Genomic DNA, 26559 nt, shown 5'->3' on the forward strand with positions numbered 1-26559 from the left:
ACTAAAATTATTTTTCTTTTATATCCACTAACAGAAACCCAAATAGATTCGGTTTCCTTGCTATTTTTTATGATATCCTAGACTTCATGAGGATGTAGCTCACAATTTACATATAATGCCACTCCTTCCACTCTCTTTAGTACTATATTCATATTAAATAACTATTTTAAAGAAATTTTTGTCATCAAAATCTTCCATTCCTACCAGTGCTAGGCCCAGGATTGCCAGGTTTTTGACTTGTAATCTGTGGTTTATGGGTTCAAATCCCTTTAACACAAAAAAATCTTTGCCCTTTCAGCTGTGGGGGTATTGTAATGTGACAGTCAATTCCCATTTGTAAATGAGTAGCCCAAGAGTTGGCAGTGGGCTGTGATGACTAGCTGCTTTACATCTAGTCTTAAACTACCAAATTAGGTATGGCTAGAGGAGATAGCCCTCATGTAGCCTTGTATGAAATTAAAAAACAAACAAACAAACAGAAGAAACCTACCAGTGCTCCAAAGTCATGTTTTATTTCTTATACTTATAGCATTACAATAGTAACAATTAAACCTATAACTCTATCTGTACTAATTTCTTATGCTAAAATTTTCTCAGCTTTTTATTCTTTTGCTTTGCAGTGTTACAGCAATACACCTGTGAACTAACAGATACCACAATTCAATAACTGTCAGGATCAGATTTTTAGTGAAATATTTTTACTAAAGATTTGTTTATGGAAATAGTCTGTTTCAGTACTAGTCTGAGTGCAAAATGATTTATTGTTATGATTAAAAATTATTTTTCATAAAAAAATCTCATTATTTGCATAATCTCTAAAATCTCCTAAATACATTCCAAATGTTTGTTTTCATTAAAACTTCATATTTCATTTTCTAAACTCTAACTGTGTGGGGTCTTTCACACAAACAACCTTGTAAGCATCATAAAAAAAATTAGGACATATAAATTAACCTTTTTTGGTGCTAGAATGACTACATATTATGACACAAAAATACAAATGTTCAGTCTAAGCAGCTTAAGTCTTGTAACCATATATATATATATATTATTATTATTATTATATTGGCCTTCCAGTTATGCCTAACATTATATAGCTTGCATTGATGCAGTGCAAGTGCACTAGAGTTGGATATCCAGTAATATAAGACTGACCTTTAGTCTTTCCTGTCTTAGCTGTATTTTAGTGGACTAGTATTTTGTAATATAGTCACATTCTGTTATTATACATTATATATATATATTACTATCTAGAAATAAATTAAACTTTTCATAAAATATAGAACAATAAATCAAGAAGTACAGCAAACAATTATCTGTTCTTGCGATGACCTTTGTACTTAATTGGTAAGCCTTTTAAAATTTTGCATGTGGTAGATATCAAACAAAATTCATTTGTAGCTTTTATATGTGCATATGTATAATAAAATAAAAATTGTAAATAATGACACTGATACCGTAGGATTCAAACTATAATTTATTCAGCTTAGTAATTAAGATGTATTCAGATTTTTAAAAAATATGAAACTTTGATAAGACTAAAGGCATAACCTACCTCCTTGAAATCTTGGATCGAAAGAATGTGGTAGCCTTTCAACAAATAAAAATGGCTGAGAAAACCACTCTGGAGACATTATAAGCTGTTGATTGGTTTTTCACATGTCATATGTTGAAGTAAGTGTATATAATACCTTTTGCAAAAATGGAAACAGGTGAATGGGGCCATTGTCTCTGATTCAGTACATAAGCCATATCTCAACAGAATAAAAGGATATGAGGTCCTTATTTTATATTCTAGCTTGATAACATTAGCAATTTGAATTCCTAATTTGTATGAAACTACAGACCTAGTATTTTAACATCACAAACATGTAATTTGTGTTGCATTCAACATACCATGTGACTTACTAAAATCTATATTTAGACGTGTCCTTTTAATGTTCACTTTTAGAATTAAGAAATTAACTTGTATATAATATTAAAGATTGAATTATAATCTAAGTTTGATACCAAACTTACAAATGTGATGACATGGCATTTGACGCATGATTTGTCATGATAGGTAAAAACTAGTCTTCTGAAAGAACAGTGAGGGAGTTGTTCTGTAGCACAGCTTGAGAAATTAACACTGACTGTATAAATCAGTTAAAATGCTTGTTTATCTGGATTTTTGTGAGATTTTTTAAGTTTATCTGATGTAGTGGATTTTTCACCACCCCTAGATGGTAGTATTACTGGGAAAAACAGTGATTTGGGCTGACTGCCATATTATGATGGCAAAAGTAACTTGTTTTCTCCTATTAATCTATTATGTTGGATGATGTGTGAATGTATGTATTTTACAGTTGATAACATTATGTGATCTCCATAGATGTTTTAAGGCACAAAAAGCCATTTATGCTTGTTTCCGTTCATGATTAATTGTGATGAGATCCTTCAAGTTGGATTAAGTATAATTATTTAAGTGATGTTTGAAGAATAACAATAATTTGGTCCACATGGAGGAACTGACAGACACTTCCCATTACTGTATAAATAGGGCCAGTTGCTAAATTTTGACATCATGTATGCTAAGTGGGACTTACTGCAGGAGCTGCAAATGCTGTAAGCATGCATATAACCCTAAATTTGTTGTAAAATGTAGTTATTCAGTTAATTGATTATTCCATGTTTTAAACATGTTTGTATTTTCTGTGTTATTTTATATTTTGAATAATGTCATTTGTTTCACTTTGTGCGTCTTAAAATTTGTTTATATTAATGTATATGACTGACCATTGTAGTAATTTTATGATTTGATCTTGTATCAAAATCTTGATTCTTTCTAATGTGATGTTTATATTGATGATTTTAATTTATTTTGCTTAAATTTTATTTTTATTTTCTGATTGTTGGAATTTTATTGCTTTTCTATATATTTATGTAGGTTTTGTGGCCTCTTGTATGTCATCTGACAAAGTACTGCATATAACAAACTATAATTAATTTTATGGTTTTAATATTTGGATCTGGAAGATCCTGAAATAAGAAAGGAAGAAGAATGTCCTAGTTGAAGTAGTTACTGATCTCACCCTTTCAGAATTAGTCCAGAATCTTTTCATTCAGGAATATTCAGATAAAATTTCTAAATTTGTGAAAGGTCCTCTGCATGTAATTACAGCATTATTAATTATTGGATTTTAAAAAGTCAAACGTGCTAATCCTTCAAATGAGGTAAAGGTTACATACAACAGCTAAAACTTTGTATCACACTGGTCCTGTGTTTATGTCCACTCCCTTGACCATCTTAATGGGAGACAGAGATAATTGTAAATATTGGTATGAACTAGGATTTTTCCATTTGTTATCAATTATTTTGAAAATTCAGTGATGTGTGTATCTCGGGATTATGGTATACCACACTTGGACCCATCATCTGATTCGATAGTTTTGTATAGGATAGCTCATGCTGTCTTTATCTTATATGAACATCTTAGAATATTCCTCTTTACCCCAAGAATAAGCAATAATCCATTATAAATAATACAGAAACTGGTCACTGTGTTAGGACTTGCATTATTATTTCTAATAAAGAATGCGTATTTTTGTAGAAACGTTTAGAAATCTGTAGAATATTAGTGTACATGGATATCACAGATTATTGAATTTTGTTCTAGTGATGGACGACAGAATGTGTGCCATTATTGTGGTAAATATACCAGTGACTAAAGAACTAGTTAATAAATCATTGGGTACATCTTTATATTACTGATTTATATAGTAGCAACTAAAGCTATATTTTATATATTTTTAGAAAAACTTACAAAGTTTTGATATCTAATGTTTAAAATAAAGGATATTTATTTAGAAGTATATGAAAGGGAGTCATGTTTCTATTACTTCTATGTGGAGGGAGATGATTTCATTTTTAATATTAAAAAAAAGCTGTTAAACATTAAATTAAGAACAAAGCTAGTGAAGTCACAAAATTTAGAGTTAATGCTAAACATATTAAATGTAATTTAGGTCAAATCTTGACCTTTATACTGGCCTCTATAACATGTGTTTGTTATACATCATGAATTTCCTATTGGAATATTTGGTGGTGATAGTTTGTTTTCTGTTTTGCTTTACAATTCATATATTTCATATTTACTTGTATACTGTTAGGAGTTGCTTGTTTTTTTTGCTTTTTATTCGTGAAAGCTAAACAGCCTTCTTCATCAAACTTATAATGAAAAATTTTATTTCATTCAGTTAAAAAATGGAATTATAATAAATTTTGCCTAAGATCCATCTTTTCTGGACAGTGATACTTACATGCTATTTATTTTTATTTATAACTTTCTACATAATTTTCAAAGTTTAAGGTAAATATTTAAGAAAATTATAATGTGGAAAAGATTTTGTTTTATTTGCAAACATTAGTACCTGTATTTGTAAAATGGCTCATGTAAAATCATATTTTAAGATTACTCTTTTCATATTCTGTAGGAGATGGGCAGACATGATGACCTTTGGTCCCTCTTCTACATGTTAGTGGAATTTGTGAATGGACAGCTTCCTTGGCGAAAAGTTAAAGATAAGGAACAGGTTATTACAATGAAACCAGAAGTTTAAGAAACTTACAGTAACATTTGGACTGTAGTTTTAGATAAGTATCAATACAACAAATGTAGTAAATGAGTAACTTATTAATTCTCTGATTATCATTGTATCTCATGTTGTGTAGACAATACTTGAAACTAAAATCAAAATCAGTCTTAAGATTTCAATGAGACTAAGTCTAAAAGTACATTATTTTTAGTTTAAGTTTTAACATAACATAATTGTATGAATATGTCTTTACAATTGGTTTAAGAAACTGAATTCTTGTTTTCTAAACTGATTTCTTAAAAAAATTAAAAAAATAGATTGACTATGACGTTTATAATTTATAATAAACTAAAATGAATAGGCTGAAATCTTTGTTAATTTCACAGTAATTTGAAGTTTAAAGTATCAGCTTTCCTGATAGGTTGGCTGGATGAAAGAAAAATACGACCATCGTGTTCTGCTGAAACATCTCCCTTCAGACTTCAGACAATTTCTTGACCACATTTGCTCCTTGAACTATTATGAAAAGCCTGATTATGATATGCTTGCAGGACTGTTTGAACGATGCATGAAACGAAGAGGAGTTAGAGACAGTGATCCATTTGACTGGGAAAAAATTTATATTGATACTTCTTCAACAACCACCACTTCTACTTCTGCTGTTGTCTCCAAACCTATCCTTCCAGAGTAAGTGCTGTAGTAAATGTAGGTAGATTACTCATAATAATGTTTTGATCATTCAGGCAAAGTATTATTTACATTGTCTGCAACATGGAAATATAATGGAAAATAAGATCCCCTCTTACCACATCCACCTGTTACATCCTCTTTTTCAGAACTTGCCAATAGTTTTCTGACATTTAAGACTATATAATTTATAACCAATGGAAAGCCAAAGTTTCTCTCTATCAAATCATGTATTATGTTGTCTGTACAGAGAAGTGTCTATTTTTCTTCCAGCTCAAACTTTATTCTCTCAGGAAACACGTTAACAAGATTAGTGGAATTTTTAACAGCTTTTGTTTTAGTTAGAAATCCAGAAAATTTGTGATATTTATGGAACATTGTTTCCTTTTTGCATATTGTTATTCTGTGTTCTTTTATGTATTATTTAAACAGAAATTATTTAATGCCGTAGTATAATTAGTATAACAAAGTAGGATTAAGCTTCATCAACAATTTAGAACAAAAGACCCAGGTAAATAATTTAATTAATTTTTTTATGTCTGTTCTTTATTATTATAAGAATAACTAAAATGTTAACATTGAAAACTTGTTAGATTAGCTAAAGTAAAATAAATACTATTAATAATAATTATTTTTATGAGATATACTTAAAAATAGTTCATGTAATTTGACACCATTGTGTAAGCTACACATTTGTAATGTGATTTGCAATTTATGTGGCTCAAATAATATTTAGACATGGTTCAAAGGGCAATAAAACAATATAATTTTTGTATAAATAATGAATACTGTTACAAGCTTTAATGTACTTAGGATAAACAGTTTTATGTTCATTTTGTAGTTATTCCAGAAAGAAAATTAGGGGAAACTTATAATTCTCCTAATTTTTTATGGTGGTCAAATCATTGACCTTCTATAGAGTTAGGATAAAGTAAATGTTTTTTCTTTAAAAAATTTTGATATTTATTTAGGAGATTATAGGGGTTATATAAATGATATTTGAAGAATTTCAGGTGAAGAAAAGTATTTTTGATCTTATGAAATGAAAATTACTTTGTACTCATAAAGGGAAATGGCATGTAGTATGAATTGTAAGTAAGGTTTTTCATTGAACATTAATATGTTCTTTTCCACTTGCAGAAAGTAAACATAATTTACATTGTAAATAGTTTTACCTTGACACTGAAATGATTTTTTTTAAGTTTATTAAATTTTACTTATGAGAACCTGTGAAAATTAGTTTGGGACCCTTGAAAAACTTACTGGGACTCTTGAAAAAAAAAAAGTTTTGAGTCTGGGATTCCAGTGAGAAACCCTATCTTTGGAGTTTCAGCATAAATATAACAAAGATTACACTGCAAGTCATTTGCAACATAGGCCTGATGTGGAATTTTAAAAAGTGGTGATGAACTTTATAGTTAAAAATGCTTTTTAACATAAATCACAAAATGTAAAAACATACTGTTAACTTTTTAGTTCCACAGTGCTATTAGATTGTGCAAAGGAAATTCAGTAAAGTACATGTTGTCTGTGTCTAGGCTTAGAATCAGAATATAAATTTGTATTTGTTCATCTGCAGCACTGTTCCTCTGGCAACTCAAGGAACAGAGAACATGGTTGAAAATAACGTTATGGTTACTTACGAAGACCATGGAGAGAACTACACACCAGATGGATACTGCGAAGCTGTACGTGTTAAGGACTCTTACTCTAAAGAAGATCCACGAATGAAGTACAGAACATCAGGAAATTTTACCTCAGAACCCACAGGAAGAGTCGTAATCCCAGATAACCATCAACGTGTGATGGCTACCAAGTCCACAACAGTGTGTGAGAACATCAACCTTATCAATAATAATAATACCCAGAAAGAGAAACAAGTTGATGTGGAAGTGGAAGACTCAAAAGTTCAGGTAGGCTCAGTTTTGTGTTTGAAAACCAAATGAAAGATATATATATAAAGGGTGCTCAGCATAACAGACTTGGGCATTTATCATGTTTGTAGGCATAATGCAATTGATGTAGTTTAATATTTTTACGAAAGAAAAACTTTCTAATTCTTATCAACAGTAGAATTCCTCAATCTTTCATGAAGGGAACAGTCAACTAGGTTTTAAGAATGCAAATCATGGAAATTAATAGTGTTATAAGTCTCATAAAAGAACAACAATAAAAGGCATAAACAAAAAAAGGGAAACCCAACTCTAATTAGAGGTTTAAAATAAAGAAAAAATGCACTAATTATATGGATTTAACCTTTAATGGTCCATATTAAACTTGCTGATTTATGCTTGAGTGAACAGTTATGTGGTTATATAAAATTGTGCTTGCATTTTCTAATTATTTTAGGAACAGAAAGAACTCAAGAAAAAGAAAGATAATGTCCAACAGAAAGTGAAGGCTTGGGAGATTAGAGAATCAGATCATGTGTTATCAGTAACAAAGCCAATACAGAAGACTGTAGCACATGGTAAAACTAGAGAAATGTCTTTATGTCAAAAGGAACTGCCTGGATTTCAGAGAGATGCAATCCAAGAAAATGTAAAAAGAGAATTAGGGGTAAAGAATGAAAGTCCACAAACCAAAGATATAGATTTCACTGAACAAGTGTCTGGTAATCAAGCTTATGAAATACCAAAAACTACCCAAAGTGAAGTAAGTAGGTGTACACCCCCATTAAGCACCCCACCAACTGAATCCAGACACCCCCGAGATTCTGCAGTTGTACATCGTGAGTCTAAACCTCGGCGGCTTCACCCAGTCAGGACTCGTTACAGGGATGTATCTGTGACACAGTTTGCCATAGCAGATGATGATAATATTTCAGCAATGCAGCAGGTGACAAAGGGTGGAGCTACAGCTTTGACCCTTGCATCTAAATGGCAGGTTTCTTTTGATGACAGTGAAGAAACTGACAATGAATTGGAGGAACATGTCACTGCTACATCTCCTGAACATCGAACTCTTAGGCGTGACCAGTCTGGTGCCCATCTTCATAAGTCGGAAAAACATTCTACAGACAGAGAAAAGTGTCATACCAAATTAAGAGAAAAGCAAACAGAACCTTTGTTTGATAAAAAACATGGGGAGAAGGAAGAAGAGCTTCTAGTTGCTGAGAAGAATAAAACAGCTAGAAGAAAATCTTCTTTGAAATCCAGTGTGTCACAAAAAGTCAGACCACACTTTAGAGATGATAGAGTGAAGGACAGATTTTACATCCAAAGAAGAACATTGCCACTGATCTCATCATGGAATAGAAACATACAACGGTCGTGGAGTTTTCCACGACTCCCATATGGGGTACACTCGATTCTTTTAGTGTCTGTGAAACATAATAATTCAGAATTTACACAAAAACACTTTCAAAAAGGAGAACTTAATTATGTGGTAGATGGTAAACAAACTAACATCATATCTAGAAGAGCTTCTTTACCCAGTCTTCAGTTATGCTTTACAGATGATGTGAAGAATCATTATCCTGATATTGAAAGGAAAGGAAGTGGTCTTAAAGAAGTAATAGAAAAATTTGAATTTCAAAACAGTAAAACTGTGTTGGATCAACAGATTATAAATTCTGTGAATAGTATTAAGGCAGAGGAAGCTACAAAAATGTCTGAAGAAGCTGCAACAGAAAGCAGTAAATCGGGAACAAGGTCCATAAGTCCACACTCTAGGGGCATTCTGAAAAAACTTAATATTGAAAAGTCTGCATCTCAAGAACATCCACATTTTGTTTCACGAAAAGTTGTTCATATCTCTGGTGATGAAAGAAGAGTTTCTGTAGGTTCACAAGAAGTTCATAAGAAATTGAAAACTAATACAAATAAAAGTGAAATTGGAAAAATTCATGGACCAGAACATAATGTTTCCAATTGTGATATTACAGGCAACAATAATTTAAAAGCTAAAAGAGATGAATCTGCAGAAATCTTTCTAAGAGGGAATGAGATGAGTGGTACTTTACTTTTGCAAAAGAAACAAAAAGAATTAGTATCTGATAACTATAATCAAAATGCATTATTAGCCAGTCTCTCTGATTTACCTGAAACTTATCAATTATCTACACTCAAAAGCTCCGATATACACATACCTAACGATTCTTGTTGGAAAACCTCCAAAGTTGTTTCTTCTGTGGAAAAGTGCATAACTGATAGCTCCTCAGCAAAAAAGCACTGTGACGAAAAAATTTCTGAAAAAATGCTCACATCAGAAAAAAAAGGTGTTAAAATAATAGACTCATCTTACTATAGAAAAGATAAATATAATATAGGCCCTACTTCACAAAAACAAGTACTTGATCCTGCACAGTCAGTGGTCAGCAGTGTTGTTGATGCCCCACGATCTCGCATTCCAGTTCGACTGGAGGAATCCCAGAGAGAGATTCAGAAGGACTTGGATAACAGTAGTGTGTTGAAGGGTCAGACCGTACCAGCTTTGGATGATCTGAATCAACAAGTAAAGTCAAAGGGAGCCCAAGAACAAGAAAGGTCAGAATTTTCAGTTGAAAATATCCACCGAGAAGTTCTTAAAAATGAGTTTGTATTGGAAAAACTTGACAGACATGGCATACAAGGCTTAGAGCACCCTTCCAGTTTTGGAAGTTTACCAACTTACAGGAGTGTATGTCAGATGTATATCTTATCTGAGCCTTCTGTGGAAGTTTCTGTTAGAGATTGGCAAGATGAAACAGATGCTGGATTAATTGAGAAAAAAGTAAATAATTACTGTGAAGAGAACTGTGAACAAGTTGGAAAAAGTTTAGGAAAAACTGAAGGTATTAAAAGCATTGACATGGCCAATCAAAAAATGTCCGAACCTTGTAATGGTGTCGAAATAAGACTGTCTCATTCCATTGATAAAAAAGAGATGGCTAAAATCAGTGAAAACAATAAAGAAGCTAGTAAAAAACCCGAAAATAATGTCACTGAAAATCAAAACAAAAGATCAGATGAAGCAACAAACAAATATACAATAGGTAAAATTGAAATTAATGAAATACCTGATTTAACAAAAAACATTATCAGCAACTTCCTTGAAAGAAAATTGGGTGAAATCAGTGAAAAATCTGAAGTATTAGAAGTTGATACTGCTAAAGTGTGTGGAAAAATGAAAGAAGTTTCACTTGAAATTAGTGAAAATGTTGATCTAAGAAGAGAAAGTATCAGTGTAAAATCTGATGAAGATGTAGCTGATATCAATAAAAAGTGTGAGGGTGAGCTTGTCAAACAAAAGCATGAAAAAGAAATAAATGAAACTATTGTAAGAGATGATAAAGAATTACTAGAAGTAACTAAAAAACCTGTAAGTGAAATACCTAATGGTAAGTCACTACAATATACTTGTTATCCCAAAGAAATATCTTCCAGCAATGTACAAGCTACAGAAATAACTGAAATTAGTGAAAATGTTGAAGCTTATAAAATGGCTAAAGAAGAAAATGGTGGAGGAGTAACAGCTGAAAGAATCCAAGAAGAAGAAGATTTTATCTTAAAAGACAGTTTCTCACTACAGCAGTTTCAGAGACCTTTAAATGATGACTCCAGTTCAAAAGTACCATCCCATTTTCATCATTCTAGATACAATCGTAGCATCAGTTGGGAACCTCAAATTCAGCAAGAAAAACCAGAGGTTCTTCAACGTCGAGAGAGCTCTCAAGAAAAGCCTGTAAAAAATGGAAGATTATTTAAGCCTCAGTCATACAAAAAGTTGCAACCACCTGGAATTGCTACTGGGGAATCTCGTATTCCTAGACCAAGAATTAGACAACAGCTTTCTGATCCTAGTGGGAAGCTCTATAATTATAATGTCAGCATACATGCATTTGGAGAAGATTTACGTGATTCAAACCTGGTTACTTCTGGAATTAAAAGTAAGGTGCCTCATTGCATAGAAGAAGACACCCAGAAATTACCAGCTTCTTTAACCAAAGAAGTAGGTCAGTCACCCAGGGCATCACCAGAAAATTTACCCACTTATGTGCAGGATTTATCTAGGTGAGTATTCATTCATAATAGCTGTGACTTTTAATTTGGGAATGACATTTTGATCAATAGTTTTTCGGTATGACTGATTTCTCCAGACACTGTGTGTGAGGAGCATTTCATAGAATAGTGAGTTTTTCCTGTGTAAAAACCAAGGCATTACAATAATTTAACTGACATGTGCAGGTCTCATCTACATAAACGTTATGGTAATAACTGTTGCTGTTATTTTTTTTTTCAGTATTGTAATCAGAGATTTGTCAGCTTCACTGAATTTTTTCAAGATAGTATGTGTGCAGAACATTTCCTATGTGTTTTTTTTATAAAACCGAGATGGTAAACATAAGGCCAAATATGACAAGAGAAGCACCTTATTTTATAAATTGTACTCAGAATTAGAACTCATTAACTGATTACATTCCATTTCACTAATCACTTATTTTCACATGAAATGGAGAGAAAAAATGGCAAACATTTCAACAATGTTTTAAAAACTTGTAACCTGAAAATCTGTGACAAATTGTAAGTGTTGAAATAATTACACAGTCACCATTTTGTTTTTATAAATATGCAATAATTCCCATTTATCCACAATAATCAAATAAATTAATTTTCAAATAATGAACATGTTTTATTGTAAGTGATGATAGTAAATGTTTTAATATAAAACATTTAACTGCTATTAGAAATCATTAAGTAGCCAGTTAGCCAATTCATTTTAGTGAGTTGTTTGAATACCACAAATATAAAAATATTATTCAATAAATAAGAATTTGACTTGTCCAAATATTTTGTTAGCACCTAATATACTTATTAAATGTACCTTAACCTGGTATCTTTTCCTCTAAGAAAATTCATTGAGCTTCTAACGGATGTAATTTAACACTTAAATTTTTTTTTCTCCGACTACACATTTTCCTATCAAACCAAAACCTACAGCTAAAACCACTATATTTACAATGATGTGAAAAGTCTAATTCATGATGTATCATATATGACATGCATCCTATTGACCGTGGCTGCTCTAAAAATGCGTGGAAATTTTGCAAGCCATACACCACATGACAAACTCGCATTCGACTGCTGGAGGTAGAATCTACCCTGTATGATGAATTGGCAGTCAGTGGGCTAAACGTTCTTTATAGTTATTTCGAAAACTGCTACTTTATTATTAAATAAACTCACCTGACATGACATCATAAAATAAATCAGGAAGCAAGATCTATACAAAAACTAAGGAGAAAAGAAAACTTTAAAAATCAATGTATAATGTACTTTCTAAGTGGTGATAAGTTTTTAGAAAAAGTTTACTTTGGATGGAGAGAAAAATATACATGTTTCATCTAATGCAAAATAATACAAAACCATTAACAAGCAGAAACTATGACTAACAGCATTATGTAGGATTCTTCCAATAAATTTTCTCAAAACCACAATACTAAAAATACTTGTAATGTATCCTGTTAGTTGTGTTTTAGGTAACTTGGTGAAAGTAATGTTAAGCCCTGTCCATAATGAATTCATTTCTTTCTACTATAATGATTTGTACAGGATATGTTTAGTGGTAAGCCTAACTTCACAAACATTTTACTTGAAATTCCAAGATGCACTTAATTTCTTAAAACAAATGTAATCAATTATTTTTACAAATGTCCTAAACAACAAATATGCAGAATTACTAAGTTAATAATAACTCAGTCACTAACAAGTAGACACATTAATTCCCTCTGTCTGGCAATTTTATATTGTATTAGTTTTCTACATACCATATAAAGATTCTACAGAGGCCTAAAACTGTAAGTAAATTAAGTTTAGTAAATAAAACACTTAAATATAGTTAACAACACTGGCATTTTCCAGAAAATAATTAAAATTATGAAATTTTCAAAATTTTTCATGTGAAGTTAATTAAAATTACTACCCACCTTAAAAAGCATGAACTTGTAAATGAAATATTTTAAAAAATACGACCAGTTTTGACCATAGATTTATATTGGGTGTGAGTCAGTTTGAATGTCTCTCTTATTGTTGGAAAAAATATTATGTAACAAGATATATAATATGTGCAATACGACCAATAATGCTGATATTCATATAAAAAGTAGGATAAAAACAAAATTTGATGTACACAGTACTTGCTTTCAAAATTTTTTATACATAAAAATGTGGTTAATTGTAAAACCTTTGACAGTTTTTTGATATTTCAAAAGTTTTTTAAGTATGCATTTTATCTAGTGAGTTGCTGTATTTCAAATTTAATCTATTGTTAAACATGTTTTAAAAACGTTTTTTTTTCAACAGTTAAAGATGTATTCATTTAGATGGCACCTAATATAGGCCTATGGCCACAACACATATATACACTTATAATATTTTTTATGCGTGAGGTTGATTAAAGTAACAAAGTTTATCTAATATAAAATGCTGTTTGAAAATGTCCAAGCACCCTCAGAAGACCACAATGTTGTTTAATTAATTTGCTATTTTTTTTATTCATTTAATTGACTGATACAGTAGTGTTATTTAAATCATGGTATATACAAAAAAAAAATTTTGCAGTAGATGCTGCCAATCAGTTGCCTTTGCTCTAATTAGCAGTTAAAAATTAGTGAGAGTGACAAGTTGCTTTAGTAGCTTTGCTGTCAAAGAGGAAGCAAAGTTTGCAGTTGAAATTGAACTAAAGACCATAAAAAATTCAACTAAAATAAAAAATGTGTAATTAATATGCATGTTGCAGCTGATCCATTTTTTTAGCTGTATTCTTAACAACAAACTAGCATAATAGCAATATTTCAATTATTAAATAATTCACAGTCACAAATGCATATTTCAGTTAGTTGATTATTTTTGGGACATTTGCTTTAATCATAATGTGGATTAATTAATTGTTGTAAAATTCAGAAACATTAATTTGGATTAAATGATTATTTGTTATAATTGATACAAACAAATTTTTGATAGTTTGTTAGAATAATCAAAAATGCTAATTTCAATTAACTGGTTTAATCATGCTCTCAATTAATTAACTGTTTGAATAATTAGAAACAATAACTTCATTAAATATACCCATTGTGTATCAGAATGGCTGGTGTGGATAGTAACACTTTTATTGATAAGCAGAGAACAACATTTAAAACTTCCTAGCAACCAGTTAGTGACCCTTATAGAATTCACTACCACCAAAACTAACTTTGTTTAATAACCAAAGCTACCTACAAATAAATGGCCTAAGTATGGGGAATCCTGTGTCACCAGTTCTAGCCAACACTTTTATGACACAGATTGAATCACGAGCGATCAATTCAGCCTTACACCTACCACTATACTAGTACATTATCCTCATGTCTTTACCACATCAAAATTTCAAAACCAGGAGTATTTAAAGCACCCAGTTGAAATGGAGACATAATTTTAATAAAAGAGGGAGAGGACAAAGTAGACACCATAGCTAAACCTTTGATCTTTTTCTATGATTTATCCCCAATCTGAAATAGGTGTTCAATAGCTACTTGGCTGTCAGCTGAATGATCTAGTTTCTAAAGAGGAAAATTTCTTCCCAGCCAGTAGTTTATTCTTAAGTTTGTGAGAAGAGAAACATCATCAAATAAGGCTAGTTTATCTGTAAAATCCAAATTTATCTTTCTTTTTATAAAAAAAAAGATTATCATGAGTGTAAATCATATTTTTTACACAATAATATTTTAGTGTGAAGTGAGCCAAAACTTATTTTAAATCAACAAAAGTATGGTTCTGTATGTCTGACTCTATCCTTATTATGCTAAAAACATGCAGATCCAAGAAGTCTTGATAAAACTGGTATATAAGAGTTTCTGTTTCAATCCTATCGTTATTGCATAATTTTGTTTTTTGTCATTGTACATTAGGCCTAAAAATTCTTTGTTTATGATAACATTGCAAAGACAGGTTTAGGATTTGTAGAAAAGTTTTTAAGTATGTTTTGATGCATTCTGTCAAATTAAGTATTAAGTTACTTTCAGTTTTTTATAGTTTCATCTGTATTATATCGATTTAGCATACCCCCTCCTTGTAGCATATGTATTTCCCATAAAGATTGTAAGCTGAAATCCTTGTTTCTAATTTCCATTAAAATACCAAAGTAAAATAGCAGTTACAGTTGATTTATAGATACCAAGCCAAATCTTAACATTTAATTGTTATAAAATTATCATTCAATAACATACATGACATAATTATCCACAATTTCAAACAAAGTATTTGATTATTTACAAGAATTCTGAAATGAGATTTTCTTCACGAGTCATCATGCACCTTAAGCTATTTTTCTGGATGAGTAAGCTAATGGTAATGATTGAGAGGCAGATTGCCAAAATGAACTAAGTGCTATTACATGTTAATAGTATTAAAATTACATCAAACAACTGAATAGCAATGGAGACATTGATATGGCATTATCTGAAAAATTTAGTTTCCATTAATAAATTGAAACAAGAATATTTGAAAAATAAGGTACTTTGTGCAAATTCATAAATAGCTAAAAACATCAGTATAATAAGGCTCAAATAAATAAAATATTCTTTAATTATTTGTACATTATTATGCAGATGGAATGTTACTGTTTTTATTAAACAATCATACTATAGAAAATATCAAGTTCTGTGTTTTGGGAAAACAAAGATGAAATTTTTACAGAACTACTGGCAAGCAGCATATAACAAATAATCTATTAACACTCCTACGAAAAGTGGGGCCTAATAGGCCCCAGAGCAACTTGAAAGGTTATTAATATTAGGCTAATAATTTTGTATTTAAATGAAATTGCCATTTAAATCCATTAATGAGTGGATTAACGAGATTCCCACTGTCCCTATCTACTGTCTAGCGAAACCACAGCCAGGGGAACAGGCTTGGAGAAATCAGGACTAGAAACGTCTTTTCGTAGGAATGTTAAGGATTTTCAGAAAAACTAAGTATAATTATAAAATAAAAACAAAGCTAAATTTTAATATAAATTTACTACTAATGTTACAATGGGGAACTTTTCACTTGACATAATTTCAAGGTGGTTTCAGTCAAAGCTGTTTTGTGTACTTCTTCATACAAATGAGTGAAAATGTCATTCATTGATTAAATATATATATATATATAAATACACACACACACACACTTTGGACACTTTTTTTTCTCCAGGGCTATTAGAGTCATTGCAAAAAATATTTTATCTAAGCCTCATGAAAGGTATATTGCAATTACAACCTATTTATACATAGTTACTCACAGATTGTTTTTGGTAATATTATTATGACTTAGATTGTAAAAGCTATTTGATATGTCAGGTTTGTTGTGTTTTATTGTTGTATTAAAAGACTGATACAACATTAACATTTATAAGTTCAATTTATTGAACTTGTTTTTAATTTTTATTGATTGTTGGTATGTTTTTGAATTTTGTGCAAAGCTACGTGAAGGTTATCTGTGCTAGTCATTCCTAATTTAGCAGTGTAAGATTAGAGGGGAGGCAGCTAGTCATCACCACCTACTGTCAACTCTTTGGCACTCTTTTACCAACAAATAGTTGGATTGACCATCACATTATAATGCCCCCATGGCTGAGAGGGAGCATGTTTGGTGTGACGGATTCGAACACTCAACCCTCAGATTTCAAGTTGAATGCCTTAACCCACCTGGCCTTGCCAGGCCAGGTTTTTATTGAAATCTGTTTGGAATATTTAAATTTTTTTCATTTATACTATGATTAAAAAACTGGTGTCAGTAAGTGGATAAAGAATATTGTTTTGTATGTTTAAAATTTGCTTGTTCCAGATGTGCTGTGTCTGTTATAACTCAGGAAAGTAAGTGGTGTATTGTTACAAGCCTAATACTTACAAAACATAAATTTTATACCTTAATGAATGTTAAAAAACAGTAACACAGTTATAAATTAGAAACATGACACAATGTAAAATAAGTAAACACACTGATAGTTTAACACTAAAGTAGCCTTATAGTTGGTAATGGGTGCTGCCAGATATTTGATTTCTATGTAGCAGATTAAAATGAGGAAAAGTGATAACTAGACTCATTAGCTGTGCCAAAACTCAAAAATAAACATAATGACCTCCTGACTGAAACAAAGTTTTGTGGTGATGAGAACAGAACTCAAGAACCTTAACTCATAAGACAACATACCTAATCACTAGGCTATGCTGGAATAAAACTGAACAAACTTGAATCAATAACAATAAGACACCCTCATAATGCTAAAAATTAGGTTTTTATACCCATTGTGTGAGCATAGCCTAAATAATCCATTTTGTGTAAGTTTATACTTTTAAAAAAATAATGGTAATATTTTGATTGCATGGTTAGTTGAAATAAGCAAAAATAATAATTAAAAATCTAATTTTAATTAGTTGATTATTTTAAACTTCTATCACTAATTAGTTAAACTAAGCATAGGTAAAGTACTAGAAAGTAATGAAAAATCATAATGACAATATTTGGATTACTGGATAGTTGGAATAATAAACATGATAACTACAAACACTAATTTATTATTTGCTTGATGATAACAATCTAATTATAATTTAATTCAATTATTGGATACTTGCAATAGTTAAAAAGATTTAAAACACTATTTTTGTACCATTAATGAAGTAAGTTGTTATTTTAATCGGTTTTTACTTGAAATCAGATAATGTAATTGATGTTCATAGAGTAATTGCCAAGTTGTACTTATAATGTAATTGGTGTATGTAAATTACATGAAAAATTTACTCTCGTGAATCCAACAAAGAATTTGGTTGCTCAGATGAATTACAAATGAAAGACAAGTGCTTGTTATTTTTTTAAATATATTGATTTAGTGAAAAATTTGATACCTAGTCTAAGATTTACATAAGTTGTTTTATGTAGTTGTTCTAGTTACACAACAGAACAAACTTGTATCAGACAGCTTATTGTTAGTCATCGTTAATCTACTGAGTGAAATTAAGTTCATAAGATTCTAATTTATAGCAACCATTTCTTTAATTATATTTTGATTAAAGTAATTTAATTATGTGTACAATAGCTCATGTTTATGTTACTTTGTTTACATAAATTTAAGAGCTGGTTTATATTTTTAAGCCTATTGAAGATGAAATATTGCTGTATTAGTACACTTCAAAATTGATTTGATGCAACTCCTTATACTGGCATTGATGTTACTGTCTCAAAATTTACATATCAGATGGTGACAGCATCCAATAACATGTTTTTTGAAAGCTAATCCAAACCATGTTAATATCCACCTTTTGTAAATAGACCAGAAATTATGTAAGGTTTGGTTATAATTATTAGGACATCATGAAAATAATGCTGAAAATATGTGCAAAAAAGTATTTGTTTAAAGAGTTAAATGTATTTATTTAATACTGCAAGTACTTGCTTGCTCAAGACTCGGAACAGTTTTGAAACTGCATATTGATATTGATGTGGTGAATAGCACAATCATGTGGCCTTTTATTATTAACCTTAACATCAGTTTGCAACTGACTTCACAAGTGTATAAGACAGTTGTCTATAGTGTTACTTATTTCCATAGGAAATACACATACTGTACAGTTTCAACAGAAGAATATGCTGTTTCGGCAAGTGAGGCTTCACACAGTAGTTCACCAGAATGATTGGAACTTTGAGCTTCAACACAGAAATGAAAATGGAAACATACTGGTCTACAGATAAGAATCTTGTATACTTGATTCATGTTACTCAAAGATTAAATGAAGAGTCAGTGATATTGTTTTTGATAGCAATATCTCCTAATTTATTTTATTAGAGTTGATAGGCAGAGAAGACTTGAAATTTACATTTTAAAAAGTTCTGCATATATAAACAGTTTTCAAGATCAAATCTAGTCAGTTTGTTAACTTTTTGTTTTTATTGCAGGTGCAAGATTTAGTGTTACTGGTAATATCTTTGTTGTTGCTGCTGCAGTTTATTTGTTGTGATAAAAGTTACTCAGTATTGTTAAGTACAATTTAAAAATAAAAATTACAATATGTATTGTTTTATATTGCACCAATAAAAAAAACTGTTAATGTTGTAAAGTATTTAGGTAAATGGGTAAAAAAAAAGTTTAGAAGGTTTTACAAAAAACCTGAATACTCTGAGCGAAAGGAAATTTGATGAAGCAAGTAAACCAATATTAAGTTGGGTAATGTAAAACATGTATATAACTATTGTGGTCTCTGTGTTGGCTTAAATAGAAATATTTTATTTTGTGCAGTTTTTAGCTAGTTTTTATTAAGTATGTATTTTTCATTCTCTGCTAGGTATTCTCAGTGTCTAAGAAAACAGGTGTGATTTTTATGGCAGCTATGTACAATGCAATATTAAATGTTTCTAGTAAGTGCTACAAATTGTATAAAGTGTATAGTTATTTGTCCAAGCTGTGAGGTTACACAATGAGTTACTCTTCTCTACTAGGTTATTATAAATGTAGTGTTGCTTATTATGTTTAAAAAAAAAAGCTAACTTATTTTTGTTTTAATAACCTGATCTTGAAAATGTTTAGTCTTGGGTTTAATTGCTAAGTAGCTTGCATAATTTAACATGTCCTATTAGGCTTCAAATCTAGGTTTGAAATTCTTGTTTTTTTTTCTCATCACATCTTCACATTTAGCATATATCTAATATATGTATTAAGCTAAAAGAAAAAGACTGACATTGTACTTATTATAATATATTTCACCACTATTGTGGTAGTGCTAATGCTATTGTGCTAGACATGTGTACAGCTGTACAGAACGTTAAGTATGATGTACCTGCATTATGATATGTGAATATCTGTTGTCTGAGAAAATGCATTTATGTGAATGAGAAGATACTATCCTAATAGTATACTTGCATTATGATTGTATGCATACCTTTGGTTGTGTACTTAAATGTATGGGAAAAGAAATTATCTTTTTCCTTAACCAATACAAGGGTAGTAGTTATCTGAGAGAAATGTAATTACCTTTTTTCACACTTAAGAACAAAATGTACCAAAAATCTAGTCGTGTATGCACAACCATGATGTTTATTAGTTCTGATCTGTAATAATTCCATTTCTTCACCCTCCTGCATGATGTCAGTTCTCTTTTCTATATGAATTATCTTTTCCCTGGGTAAAAGCTTCCCTCAGAATTTACCAATTTAGGTGAAACATCTTTTTATTAATTCTGTGTAGCTGAGCTTTAGTCACATGCTGCATTTCTTCTCACACAAATTGTGAAATGTTTGAAAAAGGGTTGTCTCAGTTTGGTCATCCTGAAATTTTGTCGGTCATAAACTGCATATAATTATATAAGAATTTTGCCTTGATTTTCTAGCATGTAAGTGCCAATTTGTTGATTTTTGCCAAAAGGCATAAAATTTATATTGTTTTTGTTTCTCACTGTTACACACCAGGTGCTTTTTGGTGATATTGTTTACTGGAACAGTAAGTTGCTAAGTGATTTGTTTCTTTGCTATTTGTATTTTGCATTCAGTATTTATGAAATTAGATTTGTGGAAATAGTTGTAATCAGTGTTACAATGTTTAATTAAATATTAAATAAAATTACAGGTTACTACTTAAAAGATTTTTTAGATTACTTAACGAAAGAACAGCATGTAAAGTATCTTTCATGTGAAGAAAATTCAGCTGATAGCTGTTAATATTTTAGTAATTTTGCCACATGTCTGTCTAAAATTAATGTGTTTTGTTGGTTAAGTGTTATAAAGTTGCATGTATTGAGGTTTTCCAGTGTTAAATAATCTTTCGAGATCAGAATTTAATCCACCATTAAGTCACCAATGTAAGTACTGTAGATTGTCCACTGCAATGTTTAATATGTTGTATGTTTGTAGCTTTTTTCTCTTTTTTTTTTTTCCCCCAGAAACTCAGTGGGATTTCTGTAGATTATCCATTGCACAATTTCATGTTTTATAGAATAGTCAGTGGAAAAGAATCTCAAATACTTTTCAGAGGTTATCCAGGATGAAAAGTGAATCAATTTTTTGTTTTGCTAGATATATCAATTTTTGTTTTTCTAGATGCTATCCTTTGTGAAAACATTTTAGTGGATTCTAAAGGTTATCAAGTATGATATCATATTTGTGGATTCTGTAAGTTATCCAGTGTGAAACTTTTGTGGCAGTTTTGTAGAGCAACTAGTAAGAGATATATTAATTCTCTAGTTTACACAGCATGAGCTTTTGTTTGTATCATGTTAAATATTCAGTAAATTATTTCAAGAGTTGTCTAGTTTGAAGTTATCTCTAGAATTTGTAGATTATCCACAATAATGTTATTAATTTCAATGTTTCATACATTATCTACTATGTGTCTGTTTTCTGTGTAAACTGTCCATTGTGATGTCATACTTGTATAATTATATAAATTATCATTTTGATATTGTGTGTGTTAAGTCAATTGTGCAATAATTTGTCATCCCTGGTTATTATTCAGATAATCTATGCTTTCTGGATTAATTAGTTTGTTACTTTGTATCTAAGGGTGTCATGCACTTGGATGCAGTTTTGTAATTGTAGTTTGATTTTTTAAATTTTTTTTGTTATTCTCCTGTTTTTTTTATTTTTTTTTTGTGACATCTGTACTGTCCATCTGATTAGAATAGTGACCTGAAAAGATTCAACATAACTTCAACATATTTCTAAACCAAAAATGTATATCTGTGTAAATGAGGTATTGACATATCCAATTTCTCTTGATTAGTTCTAAAACAATTCTAACCGGTAACAAAAAAGCTCATTTAGAAAGACCAATGTAACACAACTGCTTAGTTTGAAAGAAATAGAATATTAACTTATAGTGTTTGTACTTTGGTCATGTTTATTCTTTCTTAAATTGCAAAGCATTGTTGATTTCCATAGGGAAGTTATCAGGGTTGTGATCCACTGACTTGATTTTTCTTTTTTTATATATATATGTAAGAAAATGTGATTTTAATAGAAGGAAATTTTATTCTCAGTTGAGCTGTACAGGTCTTATTTTCTGTTCTATTCTTTTATGTGTTTCTACTTTGTTCTCTCTCTAGTTTCTATGGTATTTGTAGGCCATTATTTAAGGTTGAACTAAAGGAATGTGAAACTTGTATATAACCGTGTGCTTGCTGTGCACACCTTGAAGTGAAAACAACTACAACGTATTTAAAACTTGTTAGGTGTTGTATGAGAATTGTGTGGCAAAAAATTATCTGCATCTTAGAATGGGAAAATTATGGACTATTGTCCAGGACAATAAGTATGAAACCTTTTAGTAGCTACTGTTATTTAATTTCTTTGTTGGTGCATATTCAAAGGTCAACCAAGCAGTATAGATAAAAGCTGAATCAACATCATTTTAGTTGTGTTACTTCTCTGCTATAGTTTCAGAATATATTATTCCCTAAAAATAACTATTTCTATTTGTAATTAATGAGAATATGGAAGAATGTTATGTATATTTCTATTTGGTGCTAAATCAAATAGCCAAAAATAGAAAAAAAAAAATAGTGGAGTTAAAAGAAAAAAGATGACCTTTTTACGTACATATTTTAACTTTATGTATTTAATCCTTTCTACTTGAGCTAAAATGTGAAGTTGAAAGCATGGTTCGATACATTCATTATGTAGTTTGTCTTCTAATTTCAAGGCAATTGAAAAGTGGAAAATGTGAAAATATATTTATCAGTGAAAAAGCCTGTAAAGTATAAGCTTGTGTTTTTTAACACTTAATATACTTTTTGTAACCCTAAATGAAACTAATTGTTGATGAAGTTGCCTTTGCTGAAAATGTGATTATAAAATGTGAGTGCATATGTAATACGTTAGTGCAGTCTTAGTCATACATTTTGTTCTTAATATATATTAAAGTATTTCAGTTAAGAAATTAAAAGTAAATGTTAAATATAAATTATTTATGTATTAAATTATTTGAAAAATCTTCAATGTATCTGTGGATACAAAACTTGGCAAAAGCTTTTCTAAAGTTCTGTTTGGAATAACAGTATGTAAACTGGAAACACAAAAGGAAGTTTTTGGGGATAATTAGTGAATTTAGATCGTGTTACTATTATTGTTTAAAGTTAACTTGTAAAAGGTTACAATTTTTAATAAAATAGGTTGTAGTTGGAAGGTTTCAAGTTTACTAGCTTTGTTTGTGTTTGGTGACCTAATTCAATATGTAATAAATTTTCTTCATCTTAATATAGTATTTTGTTTTTAACATTACCTTTCAAACTAAGGAGAAGAAATTGAAATTTGAAATGAATTACGACTTGGCTGAAGATAGTTAACTCATCTTGATTTATTATACACAGTTATCTTCCAGTTTTCAAAAAAGATACAACATTCCTCTGAAACTGGCAAGGTCCTCATAGGTTACATAATGTAATAGAATTATTTGTTAAATGTTATATTGGTCAGATATTAAAGTATCTTGCAGTAAATCATCTGCAGTAAATTGGTTATTTTGTTATTCACAAAACAAACATAATTCTGGTTTTTGTCTTGAGATTGTAAGAACATTTCATAAAAGCAAGCAACTGAAACATTTAAATGTGAAACTTCATTATACATTTTTGTAATTGTTTTTATTCTAAAAAACCAAAAGTATATTGTATAGACATGTTTTAAAACAATCTGTTAAATTATAGTAGAAGCAGATAAAGCCCAAGTAAATTGAAAATTTCTTGAATATTTTATCAACAGTTTTTAGTTAAATATTTAAGATTAATTGTAATGTTACTTGTTTGCTTCCAAGAGTGTTATTACTAGTGAGAGAGAAATATCAAGTTAACAGAAGGATAAATTAGCATCTTAGCATAGAGTACAGTATTGTTTTTTAAAACTGAGGAGCATATGGTTTATGTTGGACATTTTCAAACCTTAAATTATATTTGTAAAAAAATAATAATAAAAATTCCACCAATAAAAGATACATATTCAGGTACTAGAGAATATATTTGGGAAAACTCCCATACAATATGTACGAGTTGAGTTGCTGATCTCGGACAGATCATGTCCAAATCTGTGAAGTCAATGCATTTTTTGTCTCACATACATTATTTCTATCAGCTTTTTGTACTTTTTTAAAAAAAACAAAATCTTGAACTTTTTCTGATGTTTTATTTGTCATATTAGACTTAACTTCATTAACTCCTGTGAGTAAAACCACTCCTCTATCTAATATTGTGAGTTAATTACTTGTTTATATTCAGAATGTGGTTTGCCTACAACTATCATTCCATTTGAAACACTAAGTGAAGAGTGAATGCATAATGGTATTTTTTTTACAATTTGAATCAGTTATTTTTATTTTTAAATATGTACATTGAAATTACAAAAATGTGTTAATAGATATGAGATCAGGGAGTGAACAGGTAGTTAGCACCTTTCTCAGGCTGAAAGAGTGAATAACTATCCAAGTCTAAATTAAATCAAGAATGGCAGAGAAACCAAAATTATTTAAACCAGTTGGGGGATTCCATACCAATATAAAAAAAAAAAAGACAGTATTGACAATATACCACCAGCCCTAAACGTTTTTAATACAGTACATCTGAATCACACAATTGAAAGAAACAGTGCTGTTTGTGAACTTTAAAAAAAAAAAGTGCCTCAGTATTTGAAAGAGGTGTACCACAATGAAATAAAGCTGACATCCTTGCCAAAAAAGTCACTCCAGAGTGCTGTTTTTAAGGCATGGTGAGTAAGCCTATTACAATTAATCATGAATTATATAGATTGCACTCACAGTAGAGAGAGACACCTTGAAAGCATTTGGCATAGTCTGTGTATGAGCAAGCAAAATTTATATTAAGAAATATGGCTGCCAAACCAAAGTACTTTATAAAAGGTATTGAATAAGATTAAAATTCTTTTTTACAAGTCACTTTCAGTATTGCCACTTAAGTTCTAAGAAGAATTCCCAGGCATACATATTATTTGGAGATCTTGTCACCAACCAGGACAATTCCCAGATAATAAGTGTTAAAACTGCCTCTAAACAATGGTAAGTACAACTACGAAAATATAGAAACCCAACCTTATTTAGGTACATTCAGAACACTATCTTAGACAGTTCAGCATCTTTATAAACTTATCTGTTTTGTTTTTCCACATCTTTCATTGACAGAAATGGCCAAAGAAACCAGATCCTAGAAAGAATTTAACTTTCCCAGATACTTTGTACTGCAAACTTATGAAATGGAAGATCATTCATGAATGGCCTATAATTATAAAGACTTCACCTTCAGGAATATTTTATGACTGGCTAAGACTGGTGTTCATAAACCTAGTAGGTGAAGAGAATAAGATCAAAACTCCAGTTTTATGTTATGAAACATTATTCTTGTAACAAACTACTCTTTGGAAGTTATAGATACTTCAGTCAAACTAGAAATCAATACCTTGTATGTGTAGCACAGTGTACCAGAAAAAAATCTCAAAACTATTCTCATTCCTTTTGATATTTACATAGAGGAATATTTAACTGAAGTCAAACCTCCATAGGATCATGTAGAACAGATTAAGAAAACTGAAAAGGAGAAAATTAAAGAATAGAGCAGGCCAGACTACAGTATTTTCTCAATGTATTAAACAAAGTCACAAATGTGTTAAAAACAAAAGCTCCTGCTGAGCCTGAAACCCAAAGATGTAACAGATATGAAGTAGAAGCTTCCTAAGGGAAAGATATGATACATGTATCTGAGACCAGGCTTCTGACAGAGGTGATCAAATATGAATGTAATGCTCAATGTTTACCTTAAACGAATCTTAGCCACTTAATATAGGGATTTAAAAAGCAACCTTCCACTGCTATAAGTGTGTGGGTGTTCAGACATGTAACTGAAAAGTAGCAAAAGAAAGCTTAAAAAAATAGCAGTAAGAAAGTGGAATGAAATAAAATGCCAAGAACCAATAAAAGAACACTTGTTTGAATCTGATGCCATTTTCTGGTGCACCTCAAGAATTACTTATACAAGTTCCATTAATCCTTTTCTTCTAGCATTATTCTGTTAAGAGTCTATCAGTATTGAAATCCATAACTGAATGGGAACATTACATATGTTAATCTAGAAGTAAAACATATATCTAAACATGGAATCTCAAGAAAGGAAAATAAACAATTCATTCTCTCCAGACTTGGGCAGTACAACCACAGAAATGTCTATGGTCAAGATGTATCTGGGAGTAAATACAAGAAAGTAAAACTCAGCAAATCAGAGTGAAGACAGACACAAAAAAAATCTTCTGCTCTACTCAAACTTAGTGTATCTACCTCATAGTGGAAGATCCAAACAAATAGGTCAAGTGCTTAAATGGT

General features: G+C 30.3%; 1 protein-coding gene across 3 annotated transcripts in view; it reads left to right on the plus strand.

Annotated features, from left to right (window-relative positions):
• LOC143229790 (uncharacterized) overlaps positions 1-23362 on the plus strand; it is a 42958-nt gene extending 19596 nt beyond the window's left edge. For all 3 annotated transcript variants that reach the window (XM_076462572.1, XM_076462573.1, XM_076462574.1), the window contains exons 6-10: positions 4474-4572; positions 4997-5262; positions 6842-7175; positions 7612-11255; positions 18808-23362. In XM_076462572.1, coding sequence (XP_076318687.1) covers positions 4474-4572; positions 4997-5262; positions 6842-7175; positions 7612-11255; positions 18808-18889 — 4425 coding nt within the window. In that variant the 3' untranslated portion in view covers positions 18890-23362. The remainder of the gene's footprint in view (positions 1-4473; positions 4573-4996; positions 5263-6841; positions 7176-7611; positions 11256-18807) is intronic.
• Positions 23363-26559: the final 3197 nt, after the last annotated feature.

This window comes from Tachypleus tridentatus, chromosome 10 (assembly GCF_004210375.1).
Source record: "Tachypleus tridentatus isolate NWPU-2018 chromosome 10, ASM421037v1, whole genome shotgun sequence".
In the NCBI taxonomy this organism is placed as follows: Eukaryota; Metazoa; Arthropoda; class Merostomata; order Xiphosura; family Limulidae; genus Tachypleus; species Tachypleus tridentatus.